Source organism: Phaenicophaeus curvirostris, chromosome 25 (genome assembly GCF_032191515.1).
Source record: "Phaenicophaeus curvirostris isolate KB17595 chromosome 25, BPBGC_Pcur_1.0, whole genome shotgun sequence".
In the NCBI taxonomy this organism is placed as follows: Eukaryota; Metazoa; Chordata; class Aves; order Cuculiformes; family Cuculidae; genus Phaenicophaeus; species Phaenicophaeus curvirostris.
This window is the reverse complement of record NC_091416.1, coordinates 2,159,600-2,183,673: the sequence shown is the minus strand read 5'-3', so window position 1 is coordinate 2,183,673 and position 24,074 is coordinate 2,159,600. Positions and strand designations below refer to the sequence as shown.

At 60.7% G+C, this 24,074-nt stretch overlaps 6 protein-coding genes across 7 annotated transcripts in view; 1 reads left to right on the top strand and 5 right to left on the bottom strand.

Annotated features, from left to right (window-relative positions):
* Positions 1 to 15: 15 nt before the first annotated feature.
* Positions 16 to 5,342, bottom strand: ZPR1 (ZPR1 zinc finger). The gene is made up of 14 exons (XM_069876272.1): positions 5,181 to 5,342; positions 4,606 to 4,767; positions 4,266 to 4,356; positions 4,019 to 4,089; positions 3,762 to 3,848; positions 3,562 to 3,684; positions 3,401 to 3,454; positions 3,243 to 3,309; positions 2,912 to 2,982; positions 2,452 to 2,541; positions 2,251 to 2,361; positions 2,049 to 2,135; positions 1,724 to 1,789; positions 16 to 250 (listed from the first exon to the last, which is right to left on the bottom strand). The coding sequence occupies exons 1-14, from the start codon at positions 5,319 to 5,321 to the stop codon at positions 116 to 118; spliced, it is 1,356 nt and encodes a 451-aa protein (XP_069732373.1). The 5' UTR covers positions 5,322 to 5,342; the 3' UTR covers positions 16 to 115.
* A 349-nt stretch (positions 5,343 to 5,691) lies between these two features.
* On the bottom strand, positions 5,692 to 7,445 carry APOA5 (apolipoprotein A5). The gene is made up of 3 exons (XM_069876337.1): positions 7,159 to 7,445; positions 6,943 to 7,048; positions 5,692 to 6,613 (listed from the first exon to the last, which is right to left on the bottom strand). The coding sequence occupies exons 1-3, from the start codon at positions 7,406 to 7,408 to the stop codon at positions 5,698 to 5,700; spliced, it is 1,272 nt and encodes a 423-aa protein (XP_069732438.1). The 5' UTR covers positions 7,409 to 7,445; the 3' UTR covers positions 5,692 to 5,697.
* A 1,071-nt stretch (positions 7,446 to 8,516) lies between these two features.
* APOA4 (apolipoprotein A4) lies at positions 8,517 to 10,254 on the bottom strand. The gene is given in 4 exon segments (XM_069876305.1): positions 8,517 to 9,611; positions 9,724 to 9,850; positions 9,964 to 10,138; positions 10,140 to 10,254. Coding segments are annotated over 4 exon segments (1,332 nt in total). The 5' UTR covers positions 10,242 to 10,254; the 3' UTR covers positions 8,517 to 8,683.
* A 1,615-nt stretch (positions 10,255 to 11,869) lies between these two features.
* On the top strand, positions 11,870 to 12,469 carry APOC3 (apolipoprotein C3). The gene is made up of 3 exons (XM_069876564.1): positions 11,870 to 11,999; positions 12,109 to 12,235; positions 12,320 to 12,469. Exons 1-3 carry the CDS (start codon positions 11,909 to 11,911, stop codon positions 12,414 to 12,416), a joined length of 315 nt encoding a protein of 104 aa, XP_069732665.1. The 5' UTR covers positions 11,870 to 11,908; the 3' UTR covers positions 12,417 to 12,469.
* A 345-nt stretch (positions 12,470 to 12,814) lies between these two features.
* Positions 12,815 to 14,454, bottom strand: APOA1 (apolipoprotein A1). Its single transcript, XM_069876420.1, has 4 exons — positions 14,358 to 14,454; positions 14,100 to 14,155; positions 13,702 to 13,855; positions 12,815 to 13,623 (listed from the first exon to the last, which is right to left on the bottom strand). The coding sequence occupies exons 2-4, from the start codon at positions 14,140 to 14,142 to the stop codon at positions 13,026 to 13,028; spliced, it is 795 nt and encodes a 264-aa protein (XP_069732521.1). The 5' UTR covers positions 14,143 to 14,155; positions 14,358 to 14,454; the 3' UTR covers positions 12,815 to 13,025.
* A 1,556-nt stretch (positions 14,455 to 16,010) lies between these two features.
* Positions 16,011 to 24,074, bottom strand: part of SIK3 (SIK family kinase 3) — a 58,552-nt gene continuing 50,488 nt past the window's right edge. For both annotated transcript variants that reach the window (XM_069876595.1, XM_069876596.1), the window contains 5 exons: positions 23,180 to 24,042; positions 19,426 to 19,589; positions 18,486 to 18,618; positions 18,162 to 18,329; positions 16,011 to 17,769 (listed from right to left, as the gene is read on the bottom strand). In XM_069876595.1, the coding sequence (XP_069732696.1) occupies positions 18,172 to 18,329; positions 18,486 to 18,618; positions 19,426 to 19,589; positions 23,180 to 24,042 (1,318 nt within the window). In that variant the 3' untranslated portion in view covers positions 16,011 to 17,769; positions 18,162 to 18,171. The remainder of the gene's footprint in view (positions 17,770 to 18,161; positions 18,330 to 18,485; positions 18,619 to 19,425; positions 19,590 to 23,179; positions 24,043 to 24,074) is intronic.

Sequence of the window (24,074 nt, the reverse complement as noted above, 5' to 3'; positions counted from 1 at the left end):
CACAGACACGGCCCCTCTCTTCACACCTTTTATTGGGGAAGCGCAGCCCCCTTCTCCCCTCCCGACCCCGTCCTGGTCCCAGATCCAGCAGGGAAAGAGGCCAGCAGGGTCCGGGCTACCGGCCCGGGGCGCCTTCTGGCTCGTAGCCCTCCGTCCTCATGTCGTTCAGCCCCAGCTCCTCGTTCTGCTCAAACGTGCGCTCGTAGCGCTCCACTCGCAGCTCCGGGTCGTCCTCCGGGGCGTACACGTTCTGCAGGGAGAGATGGTGCCCAGTGAGGGCACAGGGATTGAGATGGGATTCACTTCCTACCAGCAGGAATTGTCTGTCGCCCAAGCAGAGCACGGCCAGACCACCAGCCCCAAAGCCCAGCGAGCAGACACTGCTCCCCTCTTCCTTCCCAGCCCCAAAGCCCAGGAGGCAGACACCACTCCCTTCTCCCTCCCCACAAAGCCACCTTTGTTCCCTCTCCCACAACATTTCCTTTCCCTGGACTCATTGCCCACCAACTTCCATCAAAGAATAAAGGAAAAGTAACTCCGGAGCCTTCAGAGAACTCATCGCCTTCTATGACAAAGTGACTGGGTTGCTGGATGAGGGAAAGGCTGTGGATGTATCTTCCTGGACTTCAGTAAAGCCTTTGACACAGTTTCTCCCAGCATTCTGCTTGAGAAACTGTCACCTCTGGCCTGGAGAGGCGCACACTCTCCTGGGTGGAAAACTGGTTGGCTGGAGGGGCCAGAGAGTGGTGGGAAATGGAGTTAACTCCAGCTGGAGGCCAGTGACAAGTGGTATCCCCAGGGCTCAGTGCTGGGTCCAGCCCTGTTCAATGTCTTCATCAATGACCTGGATGAAGGCATCGAGTGCACCCTTAGCAAGTTTGGGGAGGACACTAAGCTGGGTGGAAGTGTCGATCTGGTGGAGGGTCGGGAGGCTCCAAAGGGATCTGAACAGGCTGGACCGCTGGGCTGAGACCAATGGCAGGAGGTTTAACAAGGCCAAATGCCGGGTCCCGCACTTGGGGAACAACAACCCTGAGCAGCTACAGACTAGAAGTCTGTCTAGAAAGCTGCCTGGAGGAGAGGGACCTGGGGGTGTTGGTTGACAGTGACTGAACATGAGCCAGCAGTGGCCCAGGTGGCCAAGAAGGCCAATGGCATCTTGGCTTGGATCAGACACGGCGTGGCCAGCAGGTCCAGGGAGGTTATTCTCCCTCTGGACTCGGCCCTGATGAGACCGCTCCTTGAATCCTGTGTTCAGTTCTGGGCCCCTCACCACAAGAAGGATGTTGAGGCTCTGGAGCGAGTCCAGAGAAGAGCAACGAAGCTGGTGAGGGGGCTGGAGAGCAGGTCTTACGAGAAGCGGCTGAGAGAGCTGGGGGTGTTTAGCCTGGAGAAGAGGAGGCTGAGGGGAGACCTCATTGCTCTCTACAACTACCTGAAAGGAGGTTGTGGAGAGAAGGGAGCTGGGCTCTTCTCCCAAGGGACAGGGGACAGGACGAGAGGGAATGGCCTCAAGCTCCACCAGGAGAGGTTCAGGCTGGACATTAGGAAAAAATTTTTCACAGAAAGGGTCATTGGGCACTGGCAGAGGCTGCCCAGGGAGGGGGTTGAGGGCCGGGTGGACAAGGTGTTAAGGGGAATGGTTTAGTGTTTGATAGGAATGGTTGGACTCAATGATCCGGTGGGTCTCTTCCAACCTGGTTATTCTATGATCACTCAGTACCTGGAGATAGCTGTTGCCTGCTGGGTCATCCATGATGAAGTGAGCACTTGTCTTTCCCTCTATGATCTGCAGAAAGAGCACATCCAGGCATTAAGGCTCCTCCCGCTCCTTCGGCTCTTCCAGCACCAACATTCTCAAGGCACAGCAGGTAGTTCCAATGTTTTTCTCAGCTAAGAACCAGTGATCGCTTGATAAAACAAGCGAGGCAAGTGCTGAACAGCCAAAAAAGGTCCAGCAGCTGTGTCAGGGAGTTGTTAGACTCGTGCGTTGCAGCAACAGGAACGAATCCACACTGCAGACCACAGAAAATAAAGGGCATGCTCACCTTCTGCAGCTTCCCAAGGAACTCCTGCAGCTTTTTCGCCTTGCTGGGCGCAGAACTATCCCCCAGAGTGAAGGGGTTTCTCTCCACCTGGAAGATCAGACCCACTCCCTCAGCCTGCTGGGACATGCCAGCCCCACCACCAGGCCTGGTATGGATGCAGAAGGGTCAGAACTCCGTTAGAAAGCGGCACAGGATCACTCACCAACTCCCTGATGTCCTTCAGCAGCCCTTCCAGCGTGGTGAACTTCCCACCCAGTGCTCCCATCCCCAGCTCAAACTCCAGCTCGGGGATCTCCACACTGCAGGTCTCCGACTGCAAGGGCAAGCACCCCGTGAGCCTCCACGGATGGACAGACGGACACCCACCCCAAGAAGAGAAGGCAGCTCTCTGAAGGCACCGTACCTTTAGGATATCCCTCGTCATGTCGGAAGGGTCTGTAATCCGAAGAGTAATCCTGGTGCCTTGTGGTTCGATTGCTCCTCCAGACTTGACCTGGGAACAGCCAGCAGTCAGCTTTCTGGATTTTACACTTCAGAGGGTTTTCCCTGGCAGCTCAAAGGCTGCTCCCAACCTGAAGACAGTGTCCCAACATCGTGGAGATGGCAAACGTGCACCAAAGAGAGCTATTCAAACCACATTCTCCCCCTTCCCTTGTTCGGGAAAGGAAGCTGGACCCAACCTGGCTTCGCAAAGGCTCTGGCTCCCACTCGGACCCAAGCAAGGAAGCTCCTCTCACAATGCTGCCTGTAAATCCAGCCTCCCTCCCACACAGCAGAGGGAAGGGGCCCTGAGGACACCTGCCCACCAACACACACAACACTGCTTCCCCTCCCAAAAAAGGGTCAGAAGCTTCACAGCTCACCTCGTTTGTCCTGTGCCCGCAGGAGTCACAGTTTGTGGCCATGATAATCACTTCCTTGAAGTGTGGGATTTCTGGAGCAGCCAGTCAAGGAAAACTCGATGGAAGAGAACTCTCGGAGGAGCAGCCTGTGCTCTCCTCACAGCTTCCATCCTTCCCGAGGTACAGTAAAAGCTCACTGGCAAGCTGTGACCAGTGCCGAGGCAGGCTCTGCTGGATGTGATTTACTCCTGCCTTATGGATGAAGCAGGAAGAGGAGAGACTCTTCCCCCATCCCCAGCCTCTGTGCAGACCCTGTGGAGGGCCTCAATCCACACCCACGCTCCAAGGATACGCACTAACTTCATATTCGTGCTCGCTGGCGCGTTGCACTCAGGGCAGTTGGTGTTGAACTGCAGCACCTGCGTCACAGGAACGGAGAGGAGAACCGGGAAGCCTGACCTGGATTCAGCCACCCAGGCACGGCCACCGCTGCACTGCAAAGCCACCCACCTCGTTCCTCAGATCCTCTGCGGAATCAGCCGGCTTCTCATCCAGCTCCTCTCCCTGCACGAGAGGGCACGAGGAGCAGCATTAAGTTCTGTTCCCAAATTCTGAGTGACCCAGAGCACGAGGGGATGGAGCAGCGCCACTTCCCAAGCCGCTCGCCTCACCTCCAGCCCCAGCATGGCAGCCTGCTCCGCAGTCCGCCGGTACCGCGTCACCACCAGAGCATCGTCCTTCTGCGGTGCACGAGGGTTCTCCACAAAGCTGTTCCCTGAGGGATCATCAAGGATCTGCGGGAGAAGGAAACCTGAGGAAAACAGCCTAGGAGTCCCTGTGTGGAAAGGGGCTGTGCTCCCACGGCACTCACAAAGGTGAAGGGGGAATGCACTTCTTTCAGCTGCTTCAGTTTATCAATGAACTCCTCGATTTTATTTGCCACCTCTTCGTCTGTTGCCTGCAAGAGAGGACATGGATGGGAGCTACGTCGGGGCAGCCCAGAGGCGAAGGCAACGCTGCCAACAGAGCAAACCGGAGCCAGTAACACCGTGCAACACCAACAGCCAGAGATGAGCAAAACCAGCATCTGCCAAGCCGACATCTCTGAGGAGCCTCCCCTTTCCTTACCCTGCGGACAGGCTGGTCCTGCTCCAGGCCCGCAATGGCTCTGTTGATTATCCCTTCGATGGTGGTAAGGACTTGGGAAAGGAAACAGAAGAGAAGTGACAGTGTCGATAAATACACCACAGTGGGGCTCCTGGCCCTAACAGCATCCTCACACCAGCCCCATCAGGCGTGTTTGACCCCATGGAGCGGAGACCAGGTCCTTGACCAGCGCCTCCGGCATGGCAAGGGGCACAGCCCACGCACCCACCTCCTTTCTGCGTGAAAGCAGGGATCTCAAAGTCCAGCTCTGGGATTCGAGCCGTGGCACAGTCGGTCTTCACCACCTCCCTGTTCATGTCCTGCACAGGGCAGGCGAGAAGCGGCATTAGGAACAACAACCAGCACTCACCACAGCAGCAGCATTCACTCCAGCAGCCTCCCCATCACACAGGGGAGACACGGGGGCTTTAAATGTCACTACCCAACAAATAATGCTATTCCTCAAAAGACATAGAGGATAAACACTTTATTCCCCACGCGTTTCCAGCTGGCAAGGGACAAGGCAGCACTGACTGGGCTGCCGGGACAGGAGGGGACCCCACGCTCACCTGGCGGGAGGTGACAGCCAGGGTGTAGCGCACGCCCTGCTCCTGGATCCTGCCTGCAGACTGGATCTCCGTGTTGGACCAGGAGCAGCTGTCGCAGGCGAAGGAGCTGACAATGATCTCTTTGAAGAACGGGATCCTGGTGAGCAGGAGCCGCGTCACCCCCTGCGGCAGCGAGGGGCTTTGTGGGAACCCGACTCCTCGGGAAGCCGTTTCCCCTGGCCCCTGCCAACCCCCTGTGGGCAGATCCCCATTCGGGTGCCCCGAGAGCCCTCCCCAGCAGCTCCTGCCTCCCTCAGGCTCCCTGTTTCCCTGCTGCACCCCTCACCTCCACAACAAACAGCCCCAGCAGGCCCTTGCCCACTCCTACCCCTCACTACCCTGGCTCACCCAGCTCTAGCAGCCCCTTCCTCACCCCCCTAACCCAGAGGATGGTTCCTTATTCCCCACCACCACCTCGGCCTCCTGGTAGCCCCTTCCCCATCGCCCCCTCATCCCTCCGGTAGCCCCTTCCCTGTTCCTCGACCCCCTTTCCCCCTTCCCCACGGCCCCGGCCCCGCCCCCCCGCCGCCCCTCACGTTGCGGAAGCAGTTCATGCACAGGGACTCGATCTCGGCCGGCCGCTGCTCCCCATCCTCGGCGCTGAGGGGCCGGAATAGCGACCCTTCCCCTCCTCCTCCTTCTCCCGCTGCGACCTCCACCGACCCCAGCGCCGCCATGGCGGCTCCCGCGCCGGTCACGTGGGGGGGCTGTGGTCCGGCTCACGTGATTCGGGGCCTGGTCACGTGATGCGGGACTAGTCACGGGGCGGGAAGGGTTGATCACGTGGGGCTGGACTGGTCACACGGAGGGCGGGACAGATCACGTGAGGCGGGACTGATCACGTGAGGCGGGGCTGGTCACACGGCGGGAATGTTTGATCACGTGACGCGGATTGGTTCCTTGTGGCGGGATGTGATCACGTGAGGCGGGATGTGATCACGTGAGGCGGGCTGTCTGCGGTCACGTGGGACGAAGGGCCGCGGCGGCCGTGGCGGAGTCTTTATTGCGGTGCAGCCGGGCCCCGCCGCCCTCCTTCCCTCCCTCCCTCCTTGCTCATCGCCCTTCGCTTCCCCGCTCGCCCAGGCTGCTCGCCAGCTCCCTCCAGAGGGCGTCGAGGCGGGCGGGCAGGTCCTGGAGCGCGGCGGGGCCGGGCTGCGGCTCCCCGGGGCAGCAGGAGAGCTTCAGGCGCATCTCCTCCGCCTCGCGGTCCAGGGCCCTGGTGAAGCCGCGCACCTGGAGGTGCGTGTCCCTGCGGAACTGCTCCACGCGGCGCTGCACCTCCCGCGCCAGCTCCTCCGCGGCGGCCGGAGGCGGCTGGAGGTGGCCTGGATCGGGGCCCAGCCGCTCCACCAAGCCCTCCTTCAGCTGCTCCTTCAGCCGCTCCAGGTTCCTTTGGATCTGCTGGTGGAGCTCCCGGGCGTTGTGGGTCAGCTTGGCCGAGAGCTCCTGGATGTACTGCTGGAGCTGCTCGGGGCTGGCGCGGCTGTGAGGAACCACGTTCCTGCGCAGCTCCTCCACGTTGCGGTGGATCTCGGTCACCAGCCTCTCGGCGTAGGGGTGGAAAACAGCCTTCACCTGCTCCGTGTGGAGCGCGATCTTGTCGCCGTAGCGAGCCGTGAACCTCCGCACCTCGTCCGCGCCCTCCAGGAGCTGAGACGTCACCTCCCGGCTGGGCATGAGGTGCCGCCGCAGCTCCCGGGCTTTCAGGGACACCTGGTCCAGCAGCTCCTCGGTGAAGGGCTGCAGCCGGGAGCGGAGGTCTTCCAGGTTCTTGCCCACCTTGTGGTGGACCTCATCCATGTACGGGGACAGTTTCACCCTCAGGCTCTCTAGCTCTTTCCTGATAAGCTTCCGCAGGCTGTCCGAGTCCTGGTAGAGCCGGGGCTGGAGGCCCCTGTTGAGGGGCACCAGCTTCTCCAAGAAGTTTCCCACGTAGCCACCCCCATCCCGGATGCTTCCCTTTGGGTTTCTGCGCCAGGCAGTGTAGAATAGAATCATAGAATCACCAGGTTGGAAAAGACCCACTGGATCATCGAGTCCAACCATTCCCATCAATCACTATCCCGTGTCCCTCAGCACCTTGTCCATCCGTCCCTTAAACCCCTCCAGGGGAGGTGACTCAACCCCCTCCCTGCGCAGCCGTGCTTCCGTGTCTCCTCTCTGCTCTCACACACCCTTAATAAAAGCCATTCCCATCAGCTTTTCCATCCCCAGGGAAAGGGCAATGGGATGGTGGGGACCAGAGGAGATTGTGGAGGGATGGGGTGTGCACAACGAGCCCCGGAGCAGGGTACTCACCCGATGTCCCTGCCCGGCTTCCCGCTGTGCTCCAGGCTCTCCTTATCGCTGGTCAGCTGGCTCAGGTATTCCCAGAAGCCGCTCTGTGCCGGCTCGGCTGGTGACACTGCGGGCGGGAGGGCAGCGCTCGGCAGGGCGGCTGCAGCTTTCCCTTCCCTCCCAGCCCACGTTCCAGCTCTGCCCGGAGCAGAGCGAGCTCCTCGGCTCAGCACCCACCTGCCAAGGCGGCCAGGAGGGCGAGGAGAAGCGCAGCCCTCGAAGGCATCTCCCAGGCCGGCATCCTGCGGGAGAGAGGAGAGGAGCGGCTGTGAGCGCCCACAGATCGATAATCCCTGCGCTTCCCTCCTCCCTCGTTCCTGGGGTGCCCGGGACAGCCGGCACGCGCGTGGGATGTCGCCCAGCTCCTCTGGCCGGGCAGAGCTAAGCCCGGTGCCCCCGTCCCGTGGCTCCTGGTGGCCTCCTGCATCCTTCCAGCTGGGAGCCAGCTCCCTTTATACAACCCCAGGGGATGCATCGCAGGGGGAGGCTTGATGGACCTCGTGCCCAGTAAACACAACGTGGAGGTTCCCCAGAGCTGACGTGGGGGTCATCTGAGCACCGGCCACCCCTTCGCCTGCCCCGCATCGATCCCGTCCCTCTCCCACCATCCCGGCTGGCCGGACCTCGCCGGAACCCACCGAGCAGGGATCTCGCCCTGGAGCAGCCCCAGTTCCTGCTGGATCAGCTCTTGTTTTCCCAGCGACAAGGGAGCTCTGCAGATTTCCTGGGATCTGCTGGCCCTGCCCTCGCAGCTGACCTTTCCGTTGGGAGCGATTGGGAGCTGCCAGGGTGATGAGGGGGGTTGGAGCAGCAGGATGGGGATGGGAATGGGGACACCAGCTCCTCTCGCAGCCCGAATCAGGGGAAAGGGAGCAGGGATGAAAGTGAGGGGCTGAGCGTGGCTCCAACTGCACCAGGGAAGGGGCAAACGAGCCCAGCAGCCGTGTCCACAGCTTCCATTGCCCACCGGGATGCCAAACTCGCCCTGTGTTGGTGTGTTTCCTTTGCCAGTCGCCTTTCCCAGGGGGAATAAAATGACACCGTGCTCAGCTCAGCTCTGGTCCCCCCCAGCTGCTGACACCGGGGGTTTAAATCCAGAGGGTGCTGCAATGTTTGCGCTGGAGCGACTCAGCAAACAGGGATGGCTGGGATGAGAGGTCAGGGTTCGGGGCTGCGATGCCGGGTCGAGGTTCAGGGATGGGGTGTGGGGTCCCCGTGGGGGAGGGCAAAGCACAGCACACCACAGCGGCCAAACTCCAAGTGGTGGCCAACACCAAATCCACTCTGTTCGCTTGCCCTCAGCCACGCAGAGCAGCCCTGGCCACGCTCCCATCCCAAATTCTCCCTGAGCTCCTGGGGACAAGATCTCTCTCCCCACCAGCCCGGTCCCTGCAGGGCTGTGAGATACGGGGATGCTCAGTTGTGTGCTGAGGCTCTGATCCAAGCTGATGGGATCCCCGGGCTGCAGCCTCCTTGTGCCAGGGTTTGAGACACCCCCAATCAGCCTGTCCCTGTCCCCCTTCCCTCTCCAGGTGCCCTGGGACCCAAATTCAGGGGTGATGCTCTCCCGTTAGGTTGCCCACCCAGGCAGGATGTTGGGATGCTGCGGGAAAGGATGAACATGGACCAGCACGTGCATCACAAGGAACAGTTTATTTCTGCTCGTGGTGTAGGGTTTGGCCACCACGGTGCTCTGGAGGGCTCAGTTCGCAGGTGGCTGGGCAGTGCTGAGGAAAGTGGCCACCTTCTCCCGCACCTCCTTCTCCAGCAGCTCCAGGTGGTCCTCAACGCCCGCGGTGCCCGATTCCAGCTTCTCCTTCATCTCCTCCAGCCGCTTCACCAGCTGCTGCCCGAAATCCTCGCCAAAGGGGGCTGCCTGCTTTCGGAACACCTCCAGTGTCTGCCCCACGCGCTGGTCCAGCTGCTGAGCCAGGGGCGCCAGGCGCTGCTGCAGGCTCTCGGCGTCACCCACGGCCGCTTGCCGCAGCTCCTGGGCCAGCGGGCTGAGCTGGGCACGCAGCTCCTCGGAGCTGGTGGCCAGGCGCCTGCGCAGCTCCTCCGCCACCCGCTCCATCTGCGCCGTCAGGCTCTCCAGCTGCCGGTTGAGGCCATCCTGCACCTCCTGGGCGTAGGGGCTGAGCCCTCGCCGCAGCTCCGCCACGCTCTGCCCCACCTGCACCTTCAGCTCGTCGGCCAAGGGAGCCAGACGCTCCTTCAGGCTCTCCACGCCGCTGTCGATCTGCTGCTGCAGCCGGTCGGCGTACGGCGAGAGGGAAGCCTGAACGTTCTCCACGTTGCCCTGCAGCCGCTCCCGCAGCTCCGTGGCGTAGGGCTCCAGCGCCTGGCGCAGCTCCCCGGCCCCGCGATCCACCTGGGAGCGCAGCTCCTCGGCGTAAGGGCTCATCTTGGCTTGCAGCTGGCGGATGTTGGTGCCGATCTGCTGGTGGACCTCGTCGGCGTAGGGCGCCAGCTTGGCCTGCAGCTCCGCCAGCTCCCGCTGGATCTGCTCCTTCAGCCGCTGCGTGTCCTGCGCCATCCGCGCCTGCAGCTCCGCGGCGAAGGGCACCAGCCGACGCTGCAGGTCCTCGGCGTATGAGTTGACGCTCTGCAGGTTGCTCTCCAGCAGGGTGCTGGGGAGAAGGGCCGTGTCAGGGTGCTGGCGAGCCCACCCGCAGCCCCTTCCCCTGCCCGGCACCTCCCAGCCACCTCCGCGTCCCCCTCCAGCCCCGCGGCGCTGCTCACTTGAGCTGCTTGGTGATCTCGCCCTGCTGCAGCTGGTCCACCTTCTCCTTGGCGTTGCTGCCCAGCTCCGTGAAGTATTTCCAGAGCACGCTGGCCACCTCGTCCGGGTTGACATCAGCCCGCGTCCCTGTGAGCGGATGCGGGATCAGTGCCGGCACATCCCTGCTCGGCAGCTCCCTGGGGGCACCAGGTCCCCATGCCTGCGTGGGGCAGGAGCACCCAAGCCACGTTCCTCCTCACCTGAGACCGCGAGGAGCACCAGGACAACGAGGGCGGCTGCCTTCGGAGACATCCTGAGTGCAGGGGGACGCCTGCGTGGAGCAGAGAGGATGGGAGCTACAGGAGCCACTTGCCTGTGCTCTGCTGGGTTGGTACCTGCTGTGCCGGGAGGGACCCGGCCACTATTTATGCAGCCGGAGCACCCTCAGCAGCTTCCACGCAGGCTGTGACGGTCCCCGGGCTTGGACTTTAGCAAAGGCGCGACGTGGAAGTGCCTGACGTGTGCACAGCCCTGACATCACCGCAGCCCTGACATCACCCACAGCCCTGCCAGCTCCCAGCAGGGGCCAAGGCAGAGATGGGGGGACACACGGACACCCTGTGGCTGAGCCCCTCCTGGGGGCAGGGGCCCTGGGGCGGAGGGGACAGCCCGGCGTGGGGAGCAGCTCCCAGTTCTGTACTTCCACGGGTGCTGTCGCTGGCTGCTTGGTGCCCAGGCTGTGTGGTACCTGGGATGTGCGGTACCTGGGATGTGCAATATCCAGGCGTGTGGTACCTGGGATACCTGGTACCTGGGATGTGTGGTACCCAGCCTGTGGCACCTGGAATGGGTGATACCTGGGCTGTGTGGAACCTGGGATGTGTGGAATCTGGAATGTGTGGAATCTGGGATGTGCAATACCCAGGCATGTGGTACCTGGGATGTGTGGTACCTGGGATGCATGGTACTGGGGATGCACAGTACCCAGGATGTGTGGAATCTGGAATGTGCGGAATCTGGGATGTGCAATACCCAAGCATGTGGTACCTGGGATGTGTGGTACTCAGGTGTTTGGTACCTGGGTGTTCAGTATCTGGGCTGTGTGGTGCCTGGGATGTGCGGGCCCTGGAATGTGCAGAATCTGGGATGTGCGGGACCTGGGATGTGTGGGACCTGGGACGTGTGGTACCCGGGATGTGCGGTACCCGGGATGTGCAGTACCTGGGATGCGTGGTACTGGGGATGCACAGTATCCAGGATGTGTGGTACCTGGGATGTGCAGTACCTGGGATGTGTGGTACCCAGCCTATGTGGCACCTGGGATGGGTGATACCTGGGCTGTGTGGTACCCGTAATGTGTGGCGTGGCAGGGCACAGGGTCCAGGAGATGCTGCAGGGCCCCCTCAGCCCTGCTCCTGGCTGCGCGGTGAGGCGGGATACAGGCTTGGGGGGATGACGTGGGGGCCCCCGAGACTCCATGCAGGATAGCATCGCTCCCTCCAAGCACCGGCTCCTGCCACAGGGAGCGGCCAGGACCCCGCAGCTGTGGACACTGCACCCACGCGGCTCCGTGCGTGTCCCCGGCTGCGGGCGCTGAGCTCTCGGCACACGCCCCGGGATGCTCGGCCCTCCTGCACCCGCTGGTGACGTGTCCCGGCTGGGGCGAAGGGCACAACAGGCACTCGTCGTGCCGAGCTCCAAAGGGCCCTCGAGGTGCCCCGTCACCCCAGCCTGGTGGCATCGTGCCCGCAGCGACTGGATGTCACCCTTGTGCTGCATGCGACCGGGGTGCACACATATGTGTGAAACAACACGTGTGTGTGTGCGCACACACGCACGCACACGCATGTACGTGCACACACATGCAAGCACGTGAATGCAAACACGCTCAGAGCCCCAGCCAGCCCTCGGCCGCCCTGGTTCCCGTGGGATTTCCCAACTCCTGGCCCCTCTGCCCCAACTCTGGCAGCGGGAATGGTCCCAGGGAACGCGCCCCCTCCCCGCCGGCCCCACCGCCCTTGACCTTTGCACAAACCCCCCCGGGGGCGGCTGTGGGGAGGGTATAAAGTGGGGCTGGGGCTGTCCCCGCGAGCAGAACCCGCTGCAGGTGAGTGGCGAAGCCCCCGGCGCAGGTAGCACTGGGAAGGGGGTGTTACACCCCGAATAAGGGAAAATTAGGGGGTTGTAAGGGGATGGGGTCGGGTTATGTTGCCCCTCGCCACGCGCTCTGCTCTCTCCCCAGCCATGAAGGCTTCGCTCCTGTTCCTCCTCGTCTGCGTGGCCGTCCTGGCAGCAAGTAAGAGCCGAGCAAGGGGTGCAGGAGGAGAATTGGGATGGGGTGAGGGGGGCTGCGGTGCCCTACGGGTGCCCCCCGCGCCTGGTGCCAACCAGGCTCCTGCTGGCAGGGGCCGACTCGCCCAGGGAGCCGGAGGCGCTGGTGAAGAAGGTGCAGGAGTTGGCACAGAAAGCCTCGGCCATGGCCAAGTCGGCGCTCAACATCGTGCGGGAGTCAGAGGTGGCTCAGCAGACCAGGTGCCCCCGCGCCCCTCGCCGACCCTGGAGCCCCGGCAGCGCCGCCGGCACGGAGGAGCCAACCCTGAGCCCCCTTTTTTGCAGGCAGTGGCTGGCGAACAACACGGAGCTGGCGAAGCAGCGGCTGGAGTGGGTGAAGGAGAAGCTGGTGGAGCTGTGGAAGCAGGCGCAGGCTGCGTAGCCTGGCGGGGGCTGCCTGGGCTGGGGTCCCCGCCGGCTCCCACCCCGTGTGGCGGGTCTGGCAATAAAAGCGGCGCTGAAGCAGGCGGTTGTGGCTGTGTCACTGCGAGCGGAGGGCGAGGAGGGGTTGGGGTGGGTGCCCAGGGGTTGTTTCGGGGTGCCGGGACCCCTCGCCATGGGGTGATGCCAGGGTGTGAGAGCCGGGTGATGCTCCCGCAAGCTGGGGGGATCCAGCTTTGGCTCCGCTGCCTCGACACAGACCTTGGTGCCCGGAGAACCGTGCACGGGGCCAAGCCGGCTGCGCTGGGCTCACCGTGGGGATCCCAGGGCTCCCCCTGCTCCCCCCAGAGCCCCGCTGCCCCCCGCCAGCATCCACTGCAAAGACTGAGCGAGCTCCAATAACTTAAGTCACGTTTATTTGACAAAAGGAAGGCAAAGCGGAGAGCGACGCCGGTTCAGGGAGGGAAGGTGGCAAGAGGGCAGGAGTGGGGGACACCGCGGGGCTCCTGCAGCCCAGCCCGGGGGAAAGAACCGCAGCGAAGGGCAGGGAGCGGCTGCGGGGCTGCAGGAGTGGGGCCGGGGTCAGTCCCTGGCCACGCCGGCCGGCGGCTCAGGCCAAGCTCTTCTGGAGATCCTCCAAGAGGGAGATGAAGCGGTTCTTGAAGTCGTCAGCGTAGGGCGTGACGCGGTCCTTGAAGTCGTGCAGAATGGGTGCCACCTTCTCGCGCAGGTTGCTGATCTGCTCCACCAACTTCGCCTGTAACTCGGTGGCCTGGGGGATGCCCTTCTCCCGGATCTCCTCCAGCTTCTGGCTCAGCTTCTGGCGCAGATCCTCGCTGTAGGGCGCCACGTTCTTGCGCAGCTCCTCCACGTGCCCGCGCAGGCGATCCCGCATCTCCTCGGCCACCGGGGTCAGCTTCTCCTGCAGCAGCTCCAGCTTCTGCTTGGTGAGCTCCTTCATGTCTTGGGCCACGGGCGCCAGGCGCTGCCGATACTGCTCCAGGTCCTCCGTCCACTTGGCCGAGAACTGATCCAGGAAGGGCTGCATCTTCACCTTCACCTCCTCCAGGTCCTTGCTGAGCTCCTGCCGCAGGGCTTCCGTGTCCTTCAGCCACATCTCCCGCATCTCCTTGTACTGAGGGGTCAGTTCCTCGCGCAGCTTGGCCATGATGGCGCCCAGCGCGTCCAGGTTGTCGGCCAGCTTCAGGCTGCGGGCAGCACACGGAGGTCACGCGCGGCTCCCCGGGACCCCCCTCCAGCCCCCCGCCTCGCGTCCCCCCACTTACTCCAGCTGCTTGCCCACGGTGGAGGCATCGAACTGGCTGATGACGTCCTTGCCGCTGGTTTTCACCGTCTCCAGGTACACTTCCACCATGTCCTTGAGGCGATCCAGGGGCGCCTGGGGCTCATCTTGCTGCCAGATGTAACGGGCTTGGGTGCCTGCGGGGAGAGCCCGAGGTGCTCAGGACACGCTGGGACGGGGCAGGGACGGCTCCTGCCCTGCCCGGGGGGGACCCTCCTGGCTTGGGAGGGGAGCAGGGAGCTGCTGGGGAGCAGCCGGGCTTGCCAAGCGCTTGGGAAGCCAAAGAGCTTCCAGCGGCGCTGGCGTCGGGCTCGGCTGCCCCGTCCTGCTCCGTCCTGCAGGGATTTGCAGCCGCTGCCACCCCAGCCCATCCGGACCTACCCGTGAGGCAGAGCAGGGCGAGGGCCACCACCACGGCTCTCATCTTTGCGCTGAACCTGGGGGGGAAGAGCACAAGAGTTGGATTCAGGGAAACCAAATAAATCCGATGGGATATGAGCCCCCACAGCCCACAACGAGGGGTTGGTGCCACGGGCCAAGCCTGCGGGATGGACGCCGAGGCTGCTCCAGGAGCAGCAGGGCTCTGGCTCCTACGGCATCTCAGGATTTGGGGTCCCCTGGAGCAGCCCAAGCTCTTACCGGGTCTCTCCTGCCGCTGCCGCGCTGCCGGTTGTCCCGTCTGAGCCGTCGGCTTGCCCGGCACCGCTATTTATGCAGGAGGGGGCCGTTCCCGCAGGAGATAAGCCAGCACTGCAGCCCAAGAAATCTCTCCTCGGCGTGGGCGATGTGGCGCGTAGAGTTCAAGGATCGCGCGCGCGGGCCAGCCGAGGAGCGCCGGCTTGGCAGGGGCGGCGAGCAAACAGGGGCTCCCCGCAGGACACGCGTCCCCGGCCAAGGAGCCTGTTTACGCTCCCGGTGACCCAGATTCCTGCTGGCTCCGCGGGCTCTCGGCAGCCCCCGGGGATTGGCCCGCAGCCCGAGGACGAGGTTTACACCGCCACGGATTTTGGCCTCCTGGAGCCGAAGCCCCTCGTCCTCCACTCGCCGACACCGTGGGGTTCGGCCCCATCCATCCCCGCGCCGGTGGGACCCACAAGGCGCACGGCACCCCCTTTTCCCGGTGCGCCCCAAAAGCGGAGCGGCCGGGAGCCGTGTCCCCACACCCCAGGGCTGGAGAAAGCAAGGCGGGACGTGGGGGAAGAGCATGAGAGTTGGGTGCGGGGAGACCCGATCGATCCAGCGGGAACTGAGCCCCCCAGCCCGCAACGAGGGGTCCCGGCTGATGCCGTGGGCCAAGCCCGTGGGATGGATGCCGGAGCTGCCCCAGGAGCAGCAGGTTTTGGGGTCCCTTGGAGCCTTGGCTCTGCACGCACTGCCCCATCCCACTGCCACCAGCATGGGGACCCGCGGAGCAGCGGGATAGAGGGCTGTGCCCCCCCAGATCGGGCTGCGGGAGCAAGAAGGGATGGGTGACACCACGGAGAAGCTGGATTCCCTGCTTCCGAGCAGCCCCACAGCCCCAAAGCCAGGCTGGCTCGCTGGGCACTGCACCAGCACGGCTCCTTCCTTCGCCTCTCCTCCCATGTGCCCCCCAGAGCCCCCCCGGCAGAGCCCGGCTTGGGGAGGATGCACTTGACAACACGGGTTTCATAGAATCATAGAATCACCAGGATGGAAAAGACCCACCAGATCATCGAGTCCAACCATTCCCATCAATCACTAACCCATGTCCCTCAGCACCTCGTCCACCCGTCCCTTAAACCCCTCCAGGGAAGGGGACTCAACCCCCTCCCTGGGCAGCCTCTGCCACTGCCCAATGACCCTTTCCGTGAAAAATATTTTCCTAATGTCCAGCCTGACCCTCCCCTGGTGGAGCTTGAGGCCATTCCCTCTCGTCCTGTCCCCTGTTCCTCGGGAGAAGAGCCCAGCTCCCTCCTCTCCACAACCTCCTTTCAGGGAGTTGGAGAGAGCAATGAGGTCTCCCCTCAGCCTCCTCTTCTCCAGGCTAAACACCCCCAGCTCGCTCAGCTGCTCCTTTTCTTCTCCAGCCCCTTCCCCAGCTCCGTTCTCTTCTCTGGACTCGCTCCAGAGCCTCAACATCCTTCTTGTGGTGAGGGGCCCAGAACTGACCCCAGGATTCGAGGGGACAGAGGACACAGCGGGTTTAACGCTGCAGCTCCTGCAGGGACAGAGCAGGGAGCTCGGCACCGCTTCCAGCCGGCCCCAACAAGCCCCCGGGGCCCCTCCACCTCCAGAGCAGACATTGAGCAACGAGGGAAACAGGAGAGCCGGGAAGATCATAATCATGGTTTTATTTGTCATGATCCCACTGTCCAACTAATTGACGAGTTGCAAGTGACCCACAAAAAAATGGACTGCAGATTGACCAAAACTCTTCTTGTTTTTTTTTCCTTTTTTAGTCCAACATAAATGAGGAAGAAAAAAAAAATACTTCTGACATTTCCAAAAAACAGAAATAATAGCAAAGTATATTAATATACATTCAACAGATACTGCGCGTATTGATTACTACAATACAAAGCGATGATAAAAAAAGTGTGATGCTGCGAGATGGCACGGGGGAGCGAGTCCCTGCTGTTCCGGATGCTGCTGACTCTCCCAGGAATACAGTGTCGTGTAAACAAGAGGAAACCAAACCAAAGAGAGGGAGCGAAAGGCTGCAGCGGTCCCCGCTCCGGCCCTGCCCGGCTCCCCACGTCCCCCTGAGACGCTGGGGGAGGAATTCAGGTGGACGGCGCTGCCCGGCCAAGCCGGAGTCTCTGTCTCCTCTCGGGTTTTCGGGATGGCAGAGCCGGTTGGCGTCGCTTCCCCCGGGGCAGGAGAGAAAGGGGAGGCCGGGAAGAGGCACGGGTCAGGATAGCAAAGTCACCTCTGCCGTGCTGGTTCCACGCTTCCTTCTGTGCAAATTGAGGAGGGTGGGGGGCGCTTTTTTTTCCTTGTTTATTAAAAAATATCCCAGAGAAGTGTCCCTAAGAAGGATGGGAGCGGTCGCTGGTGAAGTCCCAAAGGCAAGGCTGACCCCGAGGGCTCCCGAGCCCCGTCTGGTGGGGGCTTTGCGCTCGATCCGTCACGGAAAGGATGGAGAGGAGGACAAGGAAGAGAGCTACGCACGTCCGAATGGTGTAAAGGAGAACAGCACTGTCGCCACTGGCACGAGAGAGAAACCCGGTCACAAGTACAACGTCATCGGAGGGAATAAAATACTCTGAACAGAAGGTGCAATCACAATTCATATAGAACAGAATCTAGTTAAAAATCTCTCTCAAACAGAAATTCCTTTCGCCTTTTATTAATAACAATAATAATAAAACAACATTTACCAAAAAACAATTCCTACAGGATCAGGAGGAGAAAAGCTGAGGAAACAAAGGAAAATCCGCCTTCCCTACGTTAAAGCCAGGAAAAAAGGAAAAGAAAACCCCAAGTCGTATGCGGATTCGCAAAGAAAAGGCGAAGGGGGCGGGGGTCCTTTCTGCACGCTGACAAACGGAGAGGGAACAGAAGCGGACGAAGGTGAGACAAGAAGCATATTGCACCAGGGGGGTGTTCCCCGCCGGCCGGCCGGGCGGTCGGAGCCCCAGGGGGGGACGTGGGATCTGCTGCCGCGCGGCCGGGCCGGCAGCGCCCTCGCCCCGGCTCCCAGTGCAAAGGGTTCGGGGGGGAAGGACAGCGCAGCCTCCAGCTGCCTGGGGAGCTGGGATCCCATCGGACCCCCAGCTCCGCTCCCCGCCAGGGAGGCATCAGTCCCGTCCGCTCGCCGTGCCAAGCCCTCCAAACCAGACTCAGTGCTCTGGCTCCGGGAATCCTCTGCCGACGTGTAGGACTCAGGTTATTTCTGTGACAGCTGGAGTTACACGCAAATATGGCCAAAATTAAAGAAACCAAAGGAACAACACACTGGATGAACTGATTATGAGGAAAGGGGCCATGGTATTCCAGTTAGTCAGAAATACTACGGCAATTTGGCGCGATGCTGCTAGATACTGTTGGTTTAAAATGGACCTTTTTGTTTCAGAGCTGTACAGCAAACCTGCGGGAGAGAGAGAAGGACAGATGTTAGGAGACAGTGGAGAATGGCAGCGTTGCTTCCACCGCATTCCCAATCCGGACTCGGGAGGAAAACGATGCTGATGCAACGGGGCTCTGGAAGGGCAGCAAAGGCCAGGAAGGTCCTGTCCTCGAAGGAATGGGGGCACAGCAGGCAGCCCCCAGGGCGGAAGCTCAGAGCTGAGTTTCTCCTTTTAGAGCAAGGGGACAAAGGAGATGCACAGGGAAGCTGGTCTCTCACCTTGGAGCGAGAGGACAAGGAAGAAGACACACATAGAAGCCAGGCTCTCCCCTCAAAGCAAGGGGACAAGGAAGGAGACGCACACAGAATCCTTCAGGGCGTGCACTTGGAAAGAACAGGACACAGCTACTCACTCCCTCCTGGTTACACCCCTGCCTGCTCCATCCCAAAGGGCACCTCCGGGTGCTTGTAGCTCAGCAGGACGTCCGTGATACACGTCGACGGGTAGCAGGAGGTGTTTAGATGCTGGTTGCCATCACCGAGGCTGGGATGCTCTTGACCTTCCAAACTCTCCCCGCATTCTGTGAGGTTATAAAACAACAGCAGAGGTTACACAAGGAGCACTGGGGAGTTGCAGCTCCAGCACGGGGATCGCGGCCTAAGGGGTCACATCACAGCTGCCCTCCACCAGCTCTCTGGGAGGAGGAGGCTTTGCAGCACAGACCGCAGGCCCTTACCCTCGCTCTCCCTGTCGCGCAGCTGCTGGCTGGCCATCAGCGACGACTGGCTGAGGACAGCGTCAGACATCCGAGCGGAGCTTAGTGCTTTTCCTGCCATCAAACTCATTCCAGGCAAGTTATCCAACTGCACCTGTGGAGAGAGCAGGACCCTAGTGAGGGGCAGTCTGGGTGAGGCCTTGCTGCTCTTTCTGCTCTCCTGCAAACCTGCAGCGAGGGTTTCCAAGTACAAGTGAAAACCGAGCACCAGGCACAGCTGAGGTGCAGCCAACGTCCCCTCAACGCGGGGCTGGGCTGGACAGGGCCCCCTCAGACCTGAACTAAGGAGGGAAGAGCCCTGCTCGTTCATAGCTGCGGCAAGGAACTTGCCTGCCCAAATCTGGATTCTGCTGCTTTCTGGTCCCGTCAAGGCTGGGGCTGCCATGGCCAGCTGGTTTCAGGGATCACGAAGGCTGGAAAAGACCTCTAAGATGATCCAGCCCAATCCCACCGTGCCTGCTAATCTATGTCCCCAAGTGCCATGTCTATGTGCTTTCTGAACCCCTCCAGGGATAGAGACTCCACCCCTGCCCTGGGCAGCCTCTGCCAGAGCTTCACCTCTCTCTCTGTAAAGAAATATTTCCCAATATCTAATCTAAACTTCCTCTGGTACAACTTGAGGCCAATTCCTCTCACTCTATCCCTTGTTACTTGGGAGAAAAGCCCAACATCGTTGCTCTGCAAAGCCATCCATGGAGGAGCAAACCAGGAGTGAAGAAGCGCTTCCATACTGGTCTGTCCTATCATGGTTTCAGCGTTAGGCAAACAGGACGCGCTAACGGAAGCCCCGTTCCATTCCCAGCAGCCCCACAGGAGCAGGGCGCTGCCTCTCCTCGCATGTAACTCCCTCCCCTCCCTGGGAAGCTCCGTGCTGCCTCAAGCCCTACTTCTCCAAACCTACGTAGGCATCATCGCTGTTCTGGATGGTGTGGTGCCTCTGCAGGGTGCGGGGCCGCGGGTGCTCGCTGGAGGCGGGGCGCACAGGGTAGCCCAGCCCGTTGTGGTCAGGCACCTGCATCGCTTGGCCGGGAGAACTCCTGTCCATGCAGTTCCCTACGATGGACTCTGGAAAAGCAGACAAGACAGAAAAACGAGATCAGTACAAGGAACCCGCAAGCTTGCAGCGAGGCACACCGTGGCAAAACTGGTGTCTGGGATGTGCCGGAATGAATACACGCCCAGCGCTGGCCGGGTGGAAAGGGACCCCTGGCTGCTCTTCCTGATGTGATGCAGAACCAGGGATCTCAATGCCAGCTCTTTCTGCTCAGGTCTAAAATCAGAGGGACAGTAGCTCCACAGCCCAGGAACCGGACCCTTTGTGAACACCCTGCCACCCCATAAGCCTCCGCTCACACCGTTACACAAGAGCAGAGGGAGAAGCCTCTCCCCAAGCTCCACACAGGATTTTGATAGGAATGGTTGGACTCGATGATCCGGTGGGTCTCTTCCAACCTGGTTATTCTATGTTCTGGTAGGGCCCCTTGGCAACCGTGAGCACCATAATTTTGATGGAAGAGTTGGCCGGGATGTTCACCTTTATCAGATGACTTCTCCCTGCCCTCCTGCAATCTGGCTGTAGGAGTACATGAGTGTTCTGCCTGGCAAAGTCCAGCTGCACCACAAGCTCTCCTGTCCAAGGGTAAAGGCTACATTCCTATCGAGCAAAACCTCGCGTCATCAAGAACATGATGTTTTGAATAAAGTCCTGAGGCAGGGAGCAGCCTATCGCCGGCTCCAGCGGACGCAAACAACTCACTTGTAGCGAGTAGCCCCACAGAGTGCAAACATGCAGACGTGGCCACGAGCACCAGGGAGCTGCCCTGGGATGACACAGCTGCAGGTAGATCCCTCGGGCCGAGCTATCAACTTTCACAGGGTTTTGCCACCGGGAAGCAGCTCCGGCTGTGCCGGGATACCAAACCTCCTGACGTGCCAGAAAGATGCTCCCTAGTTACCCAGATCCGAACCAGACCCCATCCCAGGCGCGGTCGGCCAGCTGAGCTCTCCGTGCTGCTCCGAAGCACGTGGATGCAGCCAACCCACCGTTCCCAATCCCTTCCTCCCTCGGAGACACGGCAGCCCTGCAGTAACCTCGAGCTGGGGCACTCGGAGGTGCAGCCGGCCTCCCCCATCCTTTGCACAACCGTGGGGTTACGTGCGGTTAACAGCCAGCTTTCCCAGAAAACAGAAGGAAAACATGAGGTAACAGCTGCTGGTGGAGCAGTGCCACCCACACACGGCTCCGGACACCGCTCCAACTGTGGGAACAGTCGTTTGGGCCGGCAGCCTGCTCCTCCAGCTCCACAAACAGCCCCGGTGCCGGAAAGACCCCAGCACCGGCCCCTGCACCGCAAGAGAGGGGACTGGAGGGATGAGCTCCACAAACCTGGAATGACCCTGGCCCAAAAGACATCCCCACGCTGGCACAGCTCCTCCAGGATGGCAGCTGAGGCCACAGGGGCAGGACAGCCTGAATTCAGGCTCCTTTCGTCATCCCAGCCCTGCTCCAGCAGTAGGAAAGCCTTTCATCCCTGCATCCATAGGGGACAGGGCTCCTGCGCCAGGCAGCCTTTGTGCCGGCGCGGCATGTGACGCTGGCACGGCGGGCAGGGCTCCTGCGGTGCAGAGGCGAGGCAGGTTTCCCATGGGCAGCGTTCCCAGCCCTGTGACGGCCAGGTTGGAGCAAAACTGGAGCAGAGCTGTTCAAAGGCATTTTAGGCACATCCTAAAAACGGATTTGGGAGAATCTCTCCTGGTGTCCAGCTGCCACCGCGGGCAGATGCTCCGCAGAGCAGCCAGGGCCTTTCAATCAGGGTCAATGCACTCCCTGGGAAGCTAAAAATGCTCCAGAAGCACTGGGAAGTTACATTCAGCTCTGGGGGAAAGCACATTTGGTGGGGATACTCCCTGTCTCGGGAGAGGCTGTGGCTTTGCAACACAGCACAAAGAAAAGAGTGGGAAAGGCTATAGCCATGGCTGAGAGCGGCCAGCGCTCGGGAAGAGCAGCCACGCTTGGCTGGGATGAGTCTCTCCGGGCACCGTGTGCCTGGGAATGCTCAGCTGTGTTAGATGCGAGCCCAACACCAGTGCAGCAGTGGTTTGCATGCCGAGGTTTTATGGGATTTAACAGGAGATAAGGGTACCCGAGTGGCTCAGACCCTGCTCCGCCCGGAACCGGGGCAGCACAGGCCTGAGTCCAAGTGGGTTATTGGAACTGGGAGGAAAACAGTGCGAGCAGCCACATCTCAGGACATCGTTTACTCCCTGAATCCTCCAAGCAGGGCTTGCACAACACTATTTGTAAACATTTACTTGCTTGTACTCATTTACAAAGCCTTGCAGTCTAAAGTCCCCTTCCCTTGTGTAACTGGTCCCAGTGCCATCAGGACTGGGGCAGAAATTCAGCTCCTGGTTTCTTTACACTTCTTTGTTCACCTAAGATGCAAATTCCTGATTCAGTACAAAATGACCCTCCACAGCTTCCCATCTCCACTTAAACCAGAGCAATTCTTCTCCCTCCTACTTCCAGCATCACAGGGAATCATGGAATGGCTTGGGTAGGAAGGGACCTTGAAGCCCATCCAGTTCCATCTAGGAAACCAAGGTCCAGGAGGAAAACACACCAGTCTCCTAAAATTAAGGACAACTCCAGAGCAGCCATGCCGTGTCCCTGCCCCTGGCCGCGCTCTGGGGGGCCGGGGCTCGGCGTGCCCGCTCTGCCCTCTCAGCCAGCCTGTTCCAACCCAGAACTTTCCCAACAAACCCGTGCTGTGTCCCCAAACAAAGCCGGGCCCCCTGTAGCTGGGCCACTGCTCCTCTGCAATAGGGTTCCCTGTGCCAAGGGCAAGCTGGTGGCTTCAGACCAGCACAACTCAGTGCCACAGTGAATACTGATCCGCCTGGCTCAGCCTGGAAAGCCTCTCTTCAAAGCCCTCTTAGCAAGGGGCTGGGATGGTGTTTTCCATACAGAGAAGCTGTAATTACAGCTCCAGCAGGAATTTCTCTTACAGCGTTCCACTGCCAACACAGCCACCAAGGAGCAAAGGCGCAGCCGCTTCCAACCAGCAGGAAAGGTCTCCCAGTGCTAACAGCCAGTCTAAACTTGCTTTCTTTGGAATCAACCCCTTTGAGTTCAGGCAGGGCTAGTCCTGCCACTGCTTCCCAACATGCCAGAGGAGAGGCTGTGAGGTGGCCTTAGCCACGCTTATGACCACTCTTCCACGTCTGTGGAAGCGTTAGCAAAGCCTGGGCTCGAGGGTCTTTGGAAGAGAAGGAAACACAGCTGCAGTCAGGGGTACCCTGGTGACTTCACTGCTTCCAGCCTGTGGTTTACATGGGATGGAGAACATCACCACCAGGAATAAATCCATCACCAGCACAAAGCATCCCTGAAAAGGCAGCAGCGCCCTGGGATCTGGCCTGTACCTGCCTGCAGAAGTAGGTCACATTCCAAGGAGAGGCAGCCAGTTGGGTTCCCTTCTTATTTAACACTGTTTATTAGACAGACTCTGCCTGCAATTTACTTAAGGCCACAAAAGCCAACAAGAATCCAGGTAATCCCGTGCTATGCAAAGCATGTCACGAAGACCTGGCGTCCTCCGGCAGGGAGGCACACGGCATGCACGGAAGAGCGTTTGGTTCTACACGAGCCTTACCTCTGCTGGGCACCTTATTCCTACTGAACGCAGCAGCGGGCTGATGTCTGTACTGATGCGTCCCCAGCTCCTGCGCGTGATTAGCAGTTCCTAGCAAAGATTCCGGGTCCCCGTGCCCTCCTGCGTTTACAAGCAGAGGGGTCTCGTGGCAACCTTTGGTCAATGTGTTTGAACTCTTACTGTCTGGAAAGCTGTCCCTGGCCCCCTCGCAGGCGCAGTCCTCCTCCATGCTCTCCGAATGGAACAGGGCCGGCTGGTGTACGTATCCGTGCGGCGCCGGTACCTGCTGGATACACTCCTGCGCCCTGATTTTTAAGAGATGCTGGGGGCTGTTCTGCGGGTGGTAGGTGTCAGCACTCTGATAAGGCAATGACAACGACTGGCGCTCCGAGAGGTTCTGTCCCACGCTGGCGCCCATGTTCCCAGCATCCCCTTGACTCATATGCCTGAACAACTCTTGGAATTCTTGCTGCTGCTGTTGCTGCTGCCGTTTGATGAGCTGTGCAAATTCTGCCTGGGGCAGCCGCATGTCCGTGTGCCCCGTGAGCGAGTGCCGGGGGGAAAGCAGTCCCTGGAGGATGTGCGGTACCTGCTGGTGTCGGCTGTAGTCGGGAGGCGTTGGGGACAACAGTGCTTGCTGTAGTGCCGATGCGGTGTAGTGCTGCTGTTGCTGATGTGCATTTTGAGGGAAACTGGGATACTGCTCAAGCTGGGGGACTTTCAGAGCTTGCTGAGCCGGAGGAAAGCCAACTCCTCCTGACGGGCTGTAGTTGCTGGGGGAGACGCGCGGCTGCTCTGGGAAGAGGTGGGGGTGTAAGTGCACCTGGTCGTAGTTGGTGGGGGGAAACCTGTTCACATTCAGGCTGCAAAGAACGGAAAAGAACGAGTGATTGTA

Coding starts and splice junctions, on each gene's coding strand:
- ZPR1 (XM_069876272.1), bottom strand. CDS start 5,321: ATGGCGGCGCTGGGGTCGGTGGAGGTCGCAGCGGGAGAAGGAGGAGGA. Junction 2,362..2,451: donor TGACGAGGGATATCCTAAAG/GTACGGTGCCTT, acceptor TTGCCCTTGCAG/TCGGAGACCTGCAGTGTGGA. Junction 251..1,723: donor CAGGCAACAGCTATCTCCAG/GTACTGAGTGAT, acceptor CTCTCCCTGCAG/AACGTGTACGCCCCGGAGGA.
- APOA5 (XM_069876337.1), bottom strand. CDS start 7,408: ATGCAGGAGGCCACCAGGAGCCACGGGACGGGGGCACCGGGCTTAGCT. Junction 7,049..7,158: donor CCTCCTGGCCGCCTTGGCAG/GTGGGTGCTGAG, acceptor TCCCGCCCGCAG/TGTCACCAGCCGAGCCGGCA. Junction 6,614..6,942: donor AAGCCGGGCAGGGACATCGG/GTGAGTACCCTG, acceptor TGCCTGGCGCAG/AAACCCAAAGGGAAGCATCC.
- APOC3 (XM_069876564.1), top strand. CDS start 11,909: ATGTTGCCCCTCGCCACGCGCTCTGCTCTCTCCCCAGCCATGAAGGCT. Junction 12,000..12,108: donor CGTGGCCGTCCTGGCAGCAA/GTAAGAGCCGAG, acceptor TCCTGCTGGCAG/GGGCCGACTCGCCCAGGGAG. Junction 12,236..12,319: donor GAGGTGGCTCAGCAGACCAG/GTGCCCCCGCGC, acceptor CCTTTTTTGCAG/GCAGTGGCTGGCGAACAACA.
- APOA1 (XM_069876420.1), bottom strand. CDS start 14,142: ATGAGAGCCGTGGTGGTGGCCCTCGCCCTGCTCTGCCTCACGG. Junction 13,856..14,099: donor CGCCCTGCTCTGCCTCACGG/GTAGGTCCGGAT, acceptor CTCTCCCCGCAG/GCACCCAAGCCCGTTACATC. Junction 13,624..13,701: donor ACCGTGGGCAAGCAGCTGGA/GTAAGTGGGGGG, acceptor TGCTGCCCGCAG/CCTGAAGCTGGCCGACAACC.